The sequence below is a fragment of the Sminthopsis crassicaudata genome, chromosome 1, assembly GCF_048593235.1.
Source record: "Sminthopsis crassicaudata isolate SCR6 chromosome 1, ASM4859323v1, whole genome shotgun sequence".
NCBI lineage: Eukaryota > Metazoa > Chordata > Mammalia > Dasyuromorphia > Dasyuridae > Sminthopsis > Sminthopsis crassicaudata.
The window spans coordinates 574,688,437-574,702,438 of NC_133617.1; the positions used below are offsets into that span (position 1 = coordinate 574,688,437).

The following is a 14,002-nucleotide window of genomic DNA, read 5'->3' on the forward strand; positions in this document are numbered from 1 at the left end:
CAGAGGAGGGAAATCAGGAGGGTTTTAGGGAGAAGATGGTGCTTCAACTACAATTTAATGACAGTGAGAGATGGTATAAGAAAGAAGTAAGGAGGAAATGAAAGCCAGATCTGAGGGATAACCAAAAAAAAAAAAAAAAAAAAAAAAAAAAAAAAAAAAAAAAAAAAAAAAGCATGGAGTTAGGCAATAGAGTGCTGTGAGGGAAATGGGAAAAAAAAAGTTGATTAAATAATAATTCCTTTTTATTTTTGTGAGTGGCTCTTTCTAGAAAACTTGAATAGAATTCTAGACTTATAGTATGACTTTCAAGGGTGAATTCCCCCTAAAAGGGAAACATATTTGAGGCTATCAGAAAGGCAACCAACCTCCTTCACGTGTGACTTGCACCATCTGCCTAACTCCTGGTAACAGAGGGGTCAAAGTTGAAGGTTTTTGCTTCTGACTATCATGGCTTAAATTCTCTTACTATGCCTCTAGTTTTGGGGCCCACATATGGGATTCCTCTCATTCTCTAAGATGCTGGTGCTGTCCAGGAACTTTCCTTATCTCCCTTGAAGGCTTGTGTTCCTTTACTCTTAAACTTGAGATTCAAACCAATTATAAGTCTGGTAATTTCAAGACATTCCTTTTGTCTTATATAGGCTAAAGCTTAGGAATTTGCATTGTTTGGCATCTTGATTACTCTGTCCCAAGATCATGAAAGGCATTACTACTGTCTCTGTTAGCTAACCTGCCAGTCTATGCACTTATGATGCAAAGACTCTTGACACTCTAATATTGCCTTGGCAGTTGACATCTCTTAGGTCAAGAAATTGTCATATTGTGAGCGGAAGAAAAATACTCCTTCAGTTCCTGCATGATCTTTTGAGTGGACAATCATCCGCTCTCCTTCCTCCACTCCAGAGATTAAGGTCTATTCTCCTGCTTCTTATCTCTGACCTACAGTTAGAAAAGAGAAGAAGGAGTAGAAAAAAGTGCCCAAGTTATAATTAAGATACTTTTTTTGGTCAGCACAAGATATGATTCCTTGCAAAACAGACCTGTCTCTAGGTTACTAAATTCATTCTTAGTAGAACCATACTAAGTTTAGAATGGGTCATATGAACCCAAAGATCCCATATTCTCCAAGGAGATAAAAATAGGAATAAAGGTCTAATATACATCAAAATATTTATAGCAGTATTATTTATGGTAACAAAAAACTGGAATGATAATAGTTGCTTATGATAATAATATGTAGGACTTCCACGGTAAGGTTTACATGATATCTTACAAATATTATTTCATTTTATCTTCCCAATAACATGAGAGATAGATGATGTTATCTCCATTTTACAGATGAGAAACTGAGAAATTATAGGACTTGCCCAAGGCCACACGGCTAGTAAGTGTCTGAGGCTGAGTTTGATTTCAAGCCTTCCTTATTAGTCCAGTGCTCTATCCTATCCACCATACTACCAAGCTGCTTATTAAACAAAATAGATACTTATGGATTGGGAAATGGATAAATAAATTGTGGTACATTGATTCAATTGGCTATTACTGAGCCATAAGAAATGAGAAATATGAAAAATACTAAAAAATGTGAAAAATATGAGGTTAATATGAATGGTTGCAAAGTGAAGTGAACAGAACCAAGAAAACAATACATATAATGACTCAGCAATGGAAATGGAAAGAACATCAACAAAAACAAATTGGTTCAAATGGACACAAGTACCTCTTTCAGAGGAAAATGCCATCAAGCTCCTCAACAGTTAATTGAAGAACTCGCCAAGATTAACTACCTACACAGTATAATGAAATCCTCCTTCTTCTCCTCCCACATCCAAGGTACCAAATGAGGGACTGTACCTATTAATTCAAACAGTGCCTCAAAAGCTGTATTATATAAGTGATGTGAATTAAGAAGTTCTGTGAAAGAGAATGTACTAAAGCCATAAGCATAGCAATAGAGTTTGGGGCTTGTTTGATCCAGAGTATAATTGCTCAAGGATTAAAAAAAAAAAAAATTCTATGAATTTCACAGGATTAGAAATTTAGAGGACATGAAAAGTCATCTAGTCCAACCCCTACATTTTGAGGTGAGGAAATCAAGGTTTAGAGATATTAAATGACTTTCTCAGATCACACAGGTAGTAAATGGAAATGCTGGGATTTGAATTCAAGCTGTCCACATTGGTTCTTCAAAAACACTCTGCTGCCTTTTCTGCCATGGAAATTTATAACAAGTCTGGTCAAATTTGCCTTATTATGTTTTTTTTTTATCTTGTAGGGTTGAAGTCGGGGTTCGTGTTGAGGCTTATAACTGTGATGAATGGTCCAAAGGCCAAGGCCGACATATCAACAGTGCTTTTCTCATTTATTATGCTATTGATGATAATGAAGAACTCATCATTTTCCCTAGAGTCAAGCCTGTTTCAAAGGTCATGCTTACAAAAAATTATATGATCAGGTCTTTACTAGCTCCTCCTCATGGCATTACATATCCCTTTTGCTTATACTATTCCATTCACTGTCTACTATTTAAGAGTCTTATCCATTTTTCAATAATAACCATTTAGATAGCACTTTGAAGTATACAAAATCCTTTCCTTAGAGTGAACCTTTGCAGTAGACTATTTCAGTTTTTGTTCAGTTGTGTATTTCTCTTTGTGTTTCAGTTCTCTTTGTGATCCCATGTGGGGTTTTCTTGGCAAAGATACTAGCATAGCTCTCTATTCCCTTTACAGATATAGGTCTGAGGCAAACAAAGTTAAAGGATTTGCCTAGGGTCCCATAGGTAATAAGTGCCTAGGGCTGGATTTGAACTCAGGAATACCAACCTTCCTGATTTTAGGCACCAAACTCTAGTTACTGTGCACTTAACTGTACCATTTGTACATGCTCATAATCTCCATTAATGTGTGTCTTTCCCTTTTGACCTAATAGGTAGTGTCACTTTGCTTAAGTCAGAATTGCCTTATTTTTCATATCTTTTCCAAACCTTTTTTTCTGAGTCATAAAATGTAGTCGCTACATTACAAAATAAAAGAGCAATAGAAAAAGTCATAGGAGTGGAAATTTTAGTCATTTATCTATTTGGATGTTATGTGAGTGTTAACTCTTAAATCAAGTTAGGATATTCCACACAGGTATAAAAGTTCACAATTAAATTTTTAAAATTATTTAGTAAAGATGGGCAAAAATAAAGAATGCTAGATTTGGGGATAGAAGACCTGGTTGGGAATCCCTACTATTACCTATAATACAGGTGTTTTTAGACAAGGCACTTTTCCTCTATGCTCTTCAGTCTTCTCACAAATAAAATTGGGGAGGAGATGGCAAATTACCCAACTGATAAAAAAAAAATTTCAGCTCTAAATCTAGTACTGAATTTTTTTTTTTTTTTTTTGCAAGGCAGTTGAGATTAAACGATCTGTCCAAGGTTACAGAGCTATGATGTGTTAAATGCCTGAGACTGGATTTGAACTCAGGTCCTCTTGACTCCAAAGCCAATGCTGTATCCACTGAGCCATCTAGTTGCCCCTTAGAACTGAATTAATTAGGGAAAATTCATTAGTAGGTTTTTGTTTTGTTTCTTTAAAGGATGATATTAGAAGATATCGTGGGGCTATTGTACGTAAGAGAATACGACTTGGCAGGTATGTGTTGCAAGATTAAAAAAAAAGGTTGCTAAGATTTAATTAATATTACATACAGTTGGAATTTTTTTTTAACAAAAGTATCTTTTTTCCAAGAAATGATTTTAGTTCAGGAAATATAAGAGCTGTTTGAGAAACTGTTGTACCAGAAGGGACTATATATTGCATCACTGTTGATGACCTTCCAAAAGCTTTTGGACCATTCAACCAAACAGCAGAGCTACCACGTGCACACCATATGCTAAGCACAGGGCTACTTGCTAGAGATACAAAGACTAAAAAGAAACTGTCTATACCTTCAAAAAATTTTGTTGTTGGTCAGAACCCCATTTGGGATTTATTTGGCAAAGACAGGAGAGTGGTTTGCCTTTTCCAGCTCATTTTACAGATAAGGAAACTGAGGCAACCAGCATGAAATGACTTGATTAGGATCAAACAGTAATAAGTGTCTGAAGTTGGATTTGAACTCAGATCTTCCGATCTCCAGACCTGGTACTATAGCCATTGCACTACCTAGCTGCTGAGACCATTACATTCTACCAATTTACAGTTGTCTTTTACCATCTTGACCAGTTTAATGAGTGTGAATCATGCATATGTTAGGAATAACTTTTTAGTTACTTATCTATCTTTTTGTTTAAATTCATTCATCATATCTTAGATTTAGAGCTAGAGATGAGGTTACCTCCAGTGAATTTTATATTCGATTTTCTGTTTACACAGTGCTTGTTCCAATAAAACTTAAATTCCTTGAGAGTCAGGACTGTTTCCTTTTTGTTTTTTTTATACCTAGTACCTAGCACAGAGCTATCACATAATAGATGCTTAATAAATGTCTGTTGAATGAAAAGATGAATAAATGAATGGACAAAGGATGAATTTTGGAAGCTGATGAACATTATCAACTTTGTTTCAGGAGATACGTTATTTCTCACAAAGAAGATATTCCACTTTGTGTTCACTGGGATACAAGCAACCAGGTAATGGTTTTATAATCTGGATCTCCCTAAATGCAAACTAATTCTTCAGGAAAAAATATAGGTTTTTCCCCATCATTATCTTGGGCTGCCTAAATAAATAATAATTTGGTGACAAAAAATAAGTCAAGTCCATCCCATAATTTTGATACTCATTATAATTAATTCTACTGTTGCTCAGTCCCAAACACAGGAAGCTATGTAGTCACAGAATAGCATAATCTCAGGATTATAGATGGGACTTCAGTGGCCATTGAATTTAACCTGTACTTGGAAATGAATTCTTTCTTCAACATCTCCAATAAGTGGCTATCTAGTCAACTACTATTGCCCAAGGCAACCTTTTCCACTTTTAAATGACAACTCTAATTTTTAGTTCAGTTGTTTTCAGATGGTAGCTCACAGGTTAATGGCCCAAATCTGGTCTTTGTGAGACCTATTTAGTAGTTTGAGAGGCAGCATGCCATCATGGAATAAATGTCTGGTCTTTAGATCAAAATAGGCTGGGGTTTAAACCCCTAACAACAGTGTAGCTATTTTTCCTTAGGAATCACTTAACCTCATAACAGCAACACCCACATCTTCCTCTCTGTTGGATAGATGGAATTTCTACACCAGGCAGCTTCATATGCAAATTAACTCACAAACCTAGGAGGAAACACTTTTTTTAAGCTAGGTGCTAGAATTTTTGAAGATTATTTCATAATATCTGATGAGAAATGTGTTTACTTAATACATAGTTGTTACAAACCATACTACAATAAAACCTCAGGCCTGATGTGATTTATGGATGAAATGTAAACAAAGATTTGGAAAGAGACATAGGACCAGAGAATGTTAATTTGAAAAAAAGACTTTCAATATTAAAGGATGAGAAAACAGACAGTGTAGCATGGGCCTGGAAAAACACAGCTTCATGATCAGGTTTTGGTGGTGCTTTGAATCTCTTCCAATGGGGAGCAGGGTTCGACTGCTACCAACAAACAACTCACTCTAATGCTAGACCACCAAGAAACTTGTATGAGTTTTCAGACTCTACCATGCCATTCCAGGAAAGGAGAAAAGACAGGTTTCCCCACAGAAAACCAGCCTTCCGGGCTACAGTTTCTTCTCAGTGGTTTTTTTTTTTTTTTTGCTGATTTATCATTTTTGCCAATTTGAAGGAAGTGAATCTTGCCTCTGTTGGTCATTTACCTAAATGGTGACAAACTCAAAAAGAAATGGAAACCATTAATCCAAAGGATCCCTGCAGCTGCCTATTGGCTTAATTTTAAATGTAATGTTTTAGTTTGTTGTTCAGTTGTAGCCTCATGTGGGGTTGTCTTAGCAAAGATACTAGAATGGTTTCCACTTCATTTTTCAGATAAGGAACTGAGGCAAACAAGGTGAAATGACTTGATCTGTTCACAAAGCTAGTATCTGAAACCAGATTTGAATTCAGGAAGATAGAGTCTCCCTGACTCTTAAGACTTGCATTTTAATCACTGAACACAGCTGCCTGAATGTAATGTTATCTTTATTTTATTGTGTTTTTATTCATTTTGTTAAATATTTCTCAATTATATTTTAATCTGTTTCCTCAGCTGGGAAGTGTTGCTGGCCACAAACAGCATGTTTGACACTTCTGATTTACAAGTCCCCATATCCTGCTTCCAGTTGTTAGTGACCTCTTCCAAAGTCACTTTCTATCAGTATATGTTTCTCAGATTACAGATCTCTTATGACAGGTCACCATCTCTATTTTTTTATATGCAAATGAAGTCAACAATGGGGTGGGACTAGATCACCTGTATGGTTCCTCCAGTTCTATAAGTTTATAACTCCAGTATTTATTTGCATAAAATCCAATCTGCATCTTTGAAAATTTCTAGATTTGAGGTATTCTGGACCAGTGAGGGAAAAAGGTCAAAACTTTCTATAGAAAATGTCTAGTTCCCTGAGCTCCAAAAATTTTCTTAGGAGTTGGTTGAGTGATCACAGTATTTGTGAAATATTATACAAAGAGAGGATTCTTGAGATGTTCCATGAATGAAGACCCTCAGGCAGCTTGCCGAGAATGACAGATCCTTGTTGTTGTTATTGATAATGATGAGGATGAGAAAGAATTTACATAGCCCATAAAACATACAAGATATATGTATATTATTTCATTTGATCCTTACAACAACCCTGTGAGATAGGTACTATTATTATTATCTCCATTTTAGAGATGAGGAAATTGAAACAGAGTGCTCAAGTGAATTACTCAGGGTCCTATAGATAATAAGGATCTGCTCACATCTCCTCCTGACCATGTCCAAACCAAGAAAAATTAAAAGAGGAAAGATTATCCTTAGGCTAATGTCAAATTACTTTATAAGATTATCCAAGCTCATCTAGGGGCAAAAACTAAATGAAATGCTGTAAGTTATGTATTATCAAGTCTGTGCTCCACTTTGAGGGGTTCAAACTGTGTATTAACCATTGCAATTTTCTGCTTCTTAATTGTAAGCATAAAGCATCAAGGTTCAAACCACAACTTAAAGAAGACCACAATACAAAGGCCTTCACATATTTTCTCATATCTGCTATCATCCCTGCACTTTTCATTCACTTCTTTCTCTCAAAATAATTCCATTTCAGGCATACCTGAGTCACAGCAATGTGGATGCTCTCAAAGCCCTGGCAGCCAAAAGTGGTTGGGAGATCACAAGTGCTGTGGGAAAGGTAAGAAAGTGACATCAGATGTCCAAAAAGCAAACCCTGCTTGGCATGGCTATTGGTTTCAAGAATGCACTGGCTAGAGTAAAATAGTGTTACAGGAGGCAGTTTGTTCCATAGGAGCAATGTTGCTTATGGACAACTGACCATGTTATATATTATGACTTTACCCAAGGAGGTTGATTATAATGTATTAGCTATATTGTTAGAAAATATTGATAGGGCAACCTCTTAGGAAATAAATGTGTCTATGATGAAAATTCCATATCAAATCTGAATAGCTTTTTCCCCCTAAGGATATACAAAATCATTTTAGAACCATAGTTATTAAGAGGCATTCTAATCTAAAACAAACTAGCAAACAAAAAAAGCCACTTTTCTAGCCTTATCTTCCATTCACTATCCCCCAATTGTTCTAAACAAACTCATTTACTCATCTTCTCTAAAATATTTTCTACTTCCTCTGGGCTTTTGTTCCCCCTACTTAGAGTGTCCTTTCTTCTCAAACCCTATCCAAATCCCTTTAATCTATTGAATAACCAGGTCAAAACCCACCTGTTCTCCAAAATTTCTTCCAAATGCCCCAACCAGAAGGGGCTTTTCCTTTTTCCAGATTCCTTTGACAATTTTCTTTATAATAACTCCAGCAATTTGTAATATGTTGCCTCTTAACATTCCTTCTATTGCAATCACTTTTTATTATTTACCTTTTCACTGGTTTAGATTTAGTCTCTGTAGCTAGACCATAAGCTCCAGGCAGGCAGGTACTATGCTTTATACTTCTTGGTATCTCCCCAATACATCAGAGCATGGTACTTTATAGATAGCCAGACCTCAATAAATATTTGTTATTTTCATTTAAAATGGATATTAGGAGTAAGAAGTGGTGTGTATAAGATACAATATTAAATAATCAGATTGATGTAGGCACCAAATGTTGGGGTTTGATCATGTGAAGAATTCACAGTGACTATTCTGTTTGGGAAAAGGTAGATTTATTTATGAGAAGAGGTTACAGGCAAAATGAAGAAATACAATAGACACCAGAAATGGTAAATGTGAAATATATATGGGAGAGTAATAAGGTTACCAAGAAAAGGAGTTTGAAAGAATTCATTGAAAGATTATTCCATGAGGTGAGTTTGCCATTGACTGGCAAGTAAATGCAGAGAGGGTTTTAGCACCCTAAAATAATTAATTAGATAAAAGAAGAAGAAAGACACCATGAGGCATGGGAAAGGATAAGGAAAAAGACACTACAAAGCAGAATGTTGTGGCGGGATTCAGCAAAGATGGTGTGGGACATGAACAGATTTATAGGGGAAATTTAACCTTGGCGATTTGACTTTACTTGCATTTCTGACTGGACACAGCAAGGTGGGGCTATCCAAGACCTCCATGGAGTATCAGACTATAAGATTGAACTGATCCCCATTCCCTGTTTGCCTCAGGGAGTACTCTTACCAGTACTTTGGACTTTTTCTCCCAACCCTCACTTAGTAACCCAGGACCTCATCAGAAGAACCAAAGTCTTTGCAGCCAGGAGCCATCCCAAGACAACATCATCATAGATTGACCCTTCAAGTTTCATTGTCTAGATTTTTACATCTTCCTTAAAGACAGCCTCTGAAAATTTTCAGCAATATAAAAAAAAAAACCTTTATTTTATCAAGATCATTAAACTCTAATTAGGATCTAGCCTCCATGCTGAGGTTCTTTCACTATCTTTTTGTACGTGGCAGCAGTCAATTCAATCATTCAGACTGTCTCACAGGTCCTCTTGGTCTAGATCTTGGTCACCAGCCATGAATGGCTTACTGTTATGAAAGGAATAGAGATTTAACTTTAGGATTTTTAAAAAATACCTTTTTTCTCTAACTCCAGTCCATATTGCTAACAGATGCTTCAGGGTTTAGTTTTTTTTTAAAAGCAATATAAAAATTGCTTCTTGCATCATATTTAGCACCTGAAGATTCATAAGCAGCTTTAGAAAGCACAAACTCACATCTGGCATGAAAAAGAAAGCCATATTTAGTGTTCTTATATCATTGTACTTTTGTAGAGGGAAGAAAAAAAACCTGCATGATTAGGACTTAATTATTGTCCAAATCATTTAAAGCAAATGTTGTAGGAAGCAAGATACTTATTCATGTATCTCTCTTTGTTAGAATTTGGGTCTGTCCTTTTGGATTCTCTTAATGATGAAATCCTAATACTTATGAAACTAAGAGAAAAAAAAATTTTCTGGGTACATTTTAAATTATATATATTTTTTCCTTGGAGGTATTCTCTTTCTCCTTCCTACCTTTTAATTTAATAATGCTTGCAATGAAGCTGCTAAATTAATCTTTATTTCAGCCTTGGAAAATTTGCCCTAGTTTTCATTGCAGATTAGATAGTTATGAAATGTCCAAAACTTCTGATGAAGTATAGGCCATTTGCTTTGGGACTGTGCAGTATTAACTTTCAGTCTTGTCTGTTTCTCTACTTGGAAACAAAAGAAATATAGGAATCCTGTTTCTGATCTTCAGAAACTTCATACTCTAGTTGAGGAGACAGGATATCCAGAGATATAAGTGGCAACTTTGACAAGTGGGGCAAACTTTAAAAAATCACCCAAGGTAAGCAGCAACAACTGTTTGTAAATCAATTTTTTAAGATTAATTCAAAGAGGGGAAATTCTGAGGTACCACACAATTAGAAGCAAACGTAGATCCATGGGTTCCAGGCAGAGAGAGCCCAGCTTCCTGTGAGGCTGCTGCTGCTGACACTAGAGTTGGGAGGATGAGTGGGTCAGGGCTGATGGGAAAGGGCTATCAGGGAAAGCCCCTACATTTCAATACTCTGGCCCCAGATTCTGATCATTCTGCCCTCATTGCAGTTCTAATAACACATATACAACCAGATATGAGTTCTACAACAGGAGATAAATGAATGAGGTTGTCTGATTCAGACCAGATATTTTAATGGCAAAAGAATTCAATGCTAGAGACCATCTTACAAAATTCTTTGATTTCTGATTTTTTTTAAGCTTCAAAATAAATGTGTTTTCTTGGAAGCTTTGTCTCTATTCCATCTGGCAAATGCTGACTTTTCTTTCTAGTGAATGGAAATAAAAGGGCTGATTTTCTTGCTGCTTTGTTTGCACCAGCATCACCAGTACTGCCCAGAAGGAATGAAAGATACAATCAGGGCTTAGCAGTGACTCACTCAGTTGGATTTCTCTCCCCACACCTTTGCTCCTCTGAGGAGCAGGTGGCAGTACCATGGGTCACTTAAATAGCTACTCTTCTCATTCTCCAAAGCTTTCCTTATTCTGGACAAACAGGGATCAGGAGAAACTTTATAATGTGATCTCACAGAGGTGAGAGGAGCCCTAAAGTGCTCGAGAGGATCCTCAGCTCCTCTTAACCCCTTTCTGATACTAAGTCATTCTGCTATGCTAGTAGTTGAAGAGGAGTTAAAGGGAACCACTCCATTTACTGGCCTCTGTGAAGGAGGGCCACCTGTGCAGGATCTATATTGGGTATAGTATATTGGGGGTCATCTTGGTAACTTCTAGAAACCATATTTTCATTTTTAATTACTGATTATTAAGTGTTGGTCCTTGGAAGTCTCTCTATACAACTTTTGGTCATATAGCATCTACTGTAAAGACTTGGAGGAGTGTGGGATAACTGAGTTGAAATCCTGCTAATGTGGTTTAATCTCTTCCCCCTTCAGGAAAAAGCTATTATCAGATAAATCCCAAACCATTTAGGAAGGAATTCTTTAGCAACTCTCATCATCCATCCCCCAATCTCTGGGTATCTCCAAACAACCTTCTGAAATATTAGCACATCTCTAGCCAGATACATTCCCTCTGCCTCCCGACCCCTCCCTCTGGTCTGTCAGGTCTGGTTCCTGACTCCTCCTTCTGAGTTCTGACCTTTATTTCTCTAGTCTCCATGAGAAACCCCTAAGAGTGAATTTCCCCTATAAAAGATTTGATTATGGATGAAAATCTTTGTTATGTTTTCTTCAGGATGAAGTCCATCATGAGGTATTGTCTTTCTCCTCCTCATAGTGCCTTCCTTCTAATGGTGCCATTCTCCTTACTCTAGCTAGCTCTGGTCAGTTTAACCTGCTGGACAATGGCTCTCTCTTACCTTTGTCCTGGTTAATTGTGTTCTCCTAAGGGAACTTGTCTTTATCCTTTCTAACTATATGCTCTCCCAACTCTATTTCATATTTACCACTCCCGGGGTCTATTGTATCCTTTCATTTTGTCTGTAATCTCTTTCCTTAAATAAATCTACCTTTCGTCAAAAAGAAGGGCCATTTTGAATTTGTCACATGTTTCTTTTGAACTAGGTATTGTTATCCAACCTCATCACTGCCTCAGATGCTTGTTAACTATGGCAATCACTCTAAATCTAAAGACCTTAGCTTAAAAACTCTAAGGTCTCCCACTGCATCTAGGGCCATTTCCAATTGTCCTGATATCTGGCCACTGGACCCAGATGGCTCTAGAGGAGAAAGTGAGGCAGGTGACCTTGCACAGCCCTCCCTCACTTAAATCCAATTCATTTGCATGTCATGGCATCATTTCCCTCTTTGAGAATGAAGGACAAACAACAACACAATGGGGATGATAACACCTACCTAATAGGATTGTTCAGTAGACCAAATCAGGTAAAATTTGTAAAAAGCTTTGCAAACCTTAAGGTGGTTCTTCATAAGCTAGCTATTAGTAATTGGGGTAATAATGATAAAATGCTTTAGCATAAAGTAAACTGAGGAAATAGAAGGGAGGGAAGGCAGGCAGGTGGAAGTACATAAATAACTTTTTCCCCCTTTAAGTTGTTTTTAGTAGTTGTTTCTCATTTTTCTCCTTTCTCTTATTGAAGATATTTATGTTTAAATAAAGGTTTTTCTCCTTCACAGCCTAGTTTTTCCATCTGCTTGATTCCTGCAGTGAAGTCTTAACCCCATGTTTGTTTATCTTCTCACAGCTTGTTGCCATGGGAATGATTTTAAGATTGGAAATTCAACATTAACTTCAAAGCACACAGAAATAGATGGAGAAAAGGGGTGGAACAAGGGTTCGCTGGTAGCTCAACACTCATTTCTTTGGTTATCATCAAAAATCACAGTACCAAGAAAAAGTTACCATGACAAAAGAATAGATTAATGTTTAAGTAGAAGCCAAATTTCCCTTTCCTTGTAGAAGTCCTTTTATCTGAGGGAGCAGGGGTCTAAGAACTGGCCCCTAAGTAAGGCTTATTCTCAGATACATAAAGAGAAAAAGGCGGGCTTGAAGCAGTAGAATAGATTACTGGGACCAGAGAGGGTTTTGGACATTGGTCAGACCAACTACAGATCAGGATAGTGCTGGTCACTGTGCTGGTCACATTGCTACTTGGGGGGGTAGGGGGAGGAACAGAGCCTTCCTTCTCATTATTATCTTTGTCTTCCTCCTGAACCCACCTTTTCTCCCACTGCAACTTCCTCATTTCTGCCAAAGTGAAGATATTAGTGTCTTTCCTATCTTGGCGAGTATTCAGCCCACAAACCAAGCACAATTTTTCCCTCTCCCTTGTCAGCCCCTTTCCAATCAGGTACCAAGTCTTGTTGATTCTTCTACATCTCTCTCACACACACACATGTAAATGTCTATATATATATACATGTGTATATCTATGTATTCATGTGTGTGTGTGTGTGTGTGTGTGTGTGTGTGTGGATGGATGGATGGTTGAATAATAATCTGTTCACCTTGCACTCACTCCTAAATCCAGGCATCAGCTTTTGTCTGGACTATGGCAATAGCTTTCTAATAGATTTACTTGCCTCAAGTTTCTCCCCTCTACCTACAGCTACCGAATTGATAAAAAATAGTTGCCCTGTTCAAGGAATTCCAGTTACTCACTCTTGCTTTTCGAATTAAATATATAATACATATCTCTATATCCATGTATTTAGAGCAAGAGAGAGAGGCATAGATATGCTTATACACACAGATTTAGCAAGATTGAAAGTGTTTTTGTAATATATCAGCAGGAATCTACACACTTTGTTTAGACTTCTAAGTGATTCCTCTGTTGCATGCATACATATGGACTGGAGTCAAGTTGTGAAGGGCTTTAAATGTTAATCAGATGACAAATACACATATACATATATGCATATATTATTATATGTATATCTTTATAGTTTTTATAAGTAATATAATCTATCTATATGTCTACCTATGTGTGCATATTTATATATACCTATATTTATCTATCTATTTATTTATATTTATACATAAATATATATATATGCATTTGTATATCTATAGTTATCTATCATCCATTAACTTTTAAAGCCTCTTAAAACCTGATCCCAGACTACAGATGTGTCTACATATATACACACACATGCACAATTCATGTATATAGGTCTCTGTTATATATGTATGTATGCATGTATCTATCTTAATATATTTGATCCAAGAGGCAAGAGTGAACCACTGGAGTTCCTTGAGTAGAGTAACTATGCTTTAAGAATATCCATTTGGTAACTTTTCTTGATACTGTGATTTTAATAATAATCAGAGATATGAACATTAAATGCATAGAGTGAATTGGAATGGGAAGAGACTTGAGGCAAGTAAATCAATTATTTAAAACCCTTCACAACCTGGCTTTAGTCAATTTT

At 36.5% G+C, this 14,002-nt stretch overlaps 1 protein-coding gene across 1 annotated transcript in view; it reads left to right on the plus strand.

Annotated features, from left to right (window-relative positions):
• ACOT12 (acyl-CoA thioesterase 12) overlaps window positions 1–14,002 on the plus strand; it is a 72,044-nt gene that overhangs the window by 41,294 nt on the left and 16,748 nt on the right. Inside the window, 4 exon segments of the mRNA XM_074282050.1 lie at window positions 2,276–2,426; window positions 3,589–3,644; window positions 4,561–4,624; window positions 7,244–7,327. Coding sequence (XP_074138151.1) covers window positions 2,276–2,426; window positions 3,589–3,644; window positions 4,561–4,624; window positions 7,244–7,327 — 355 coding nt within the window.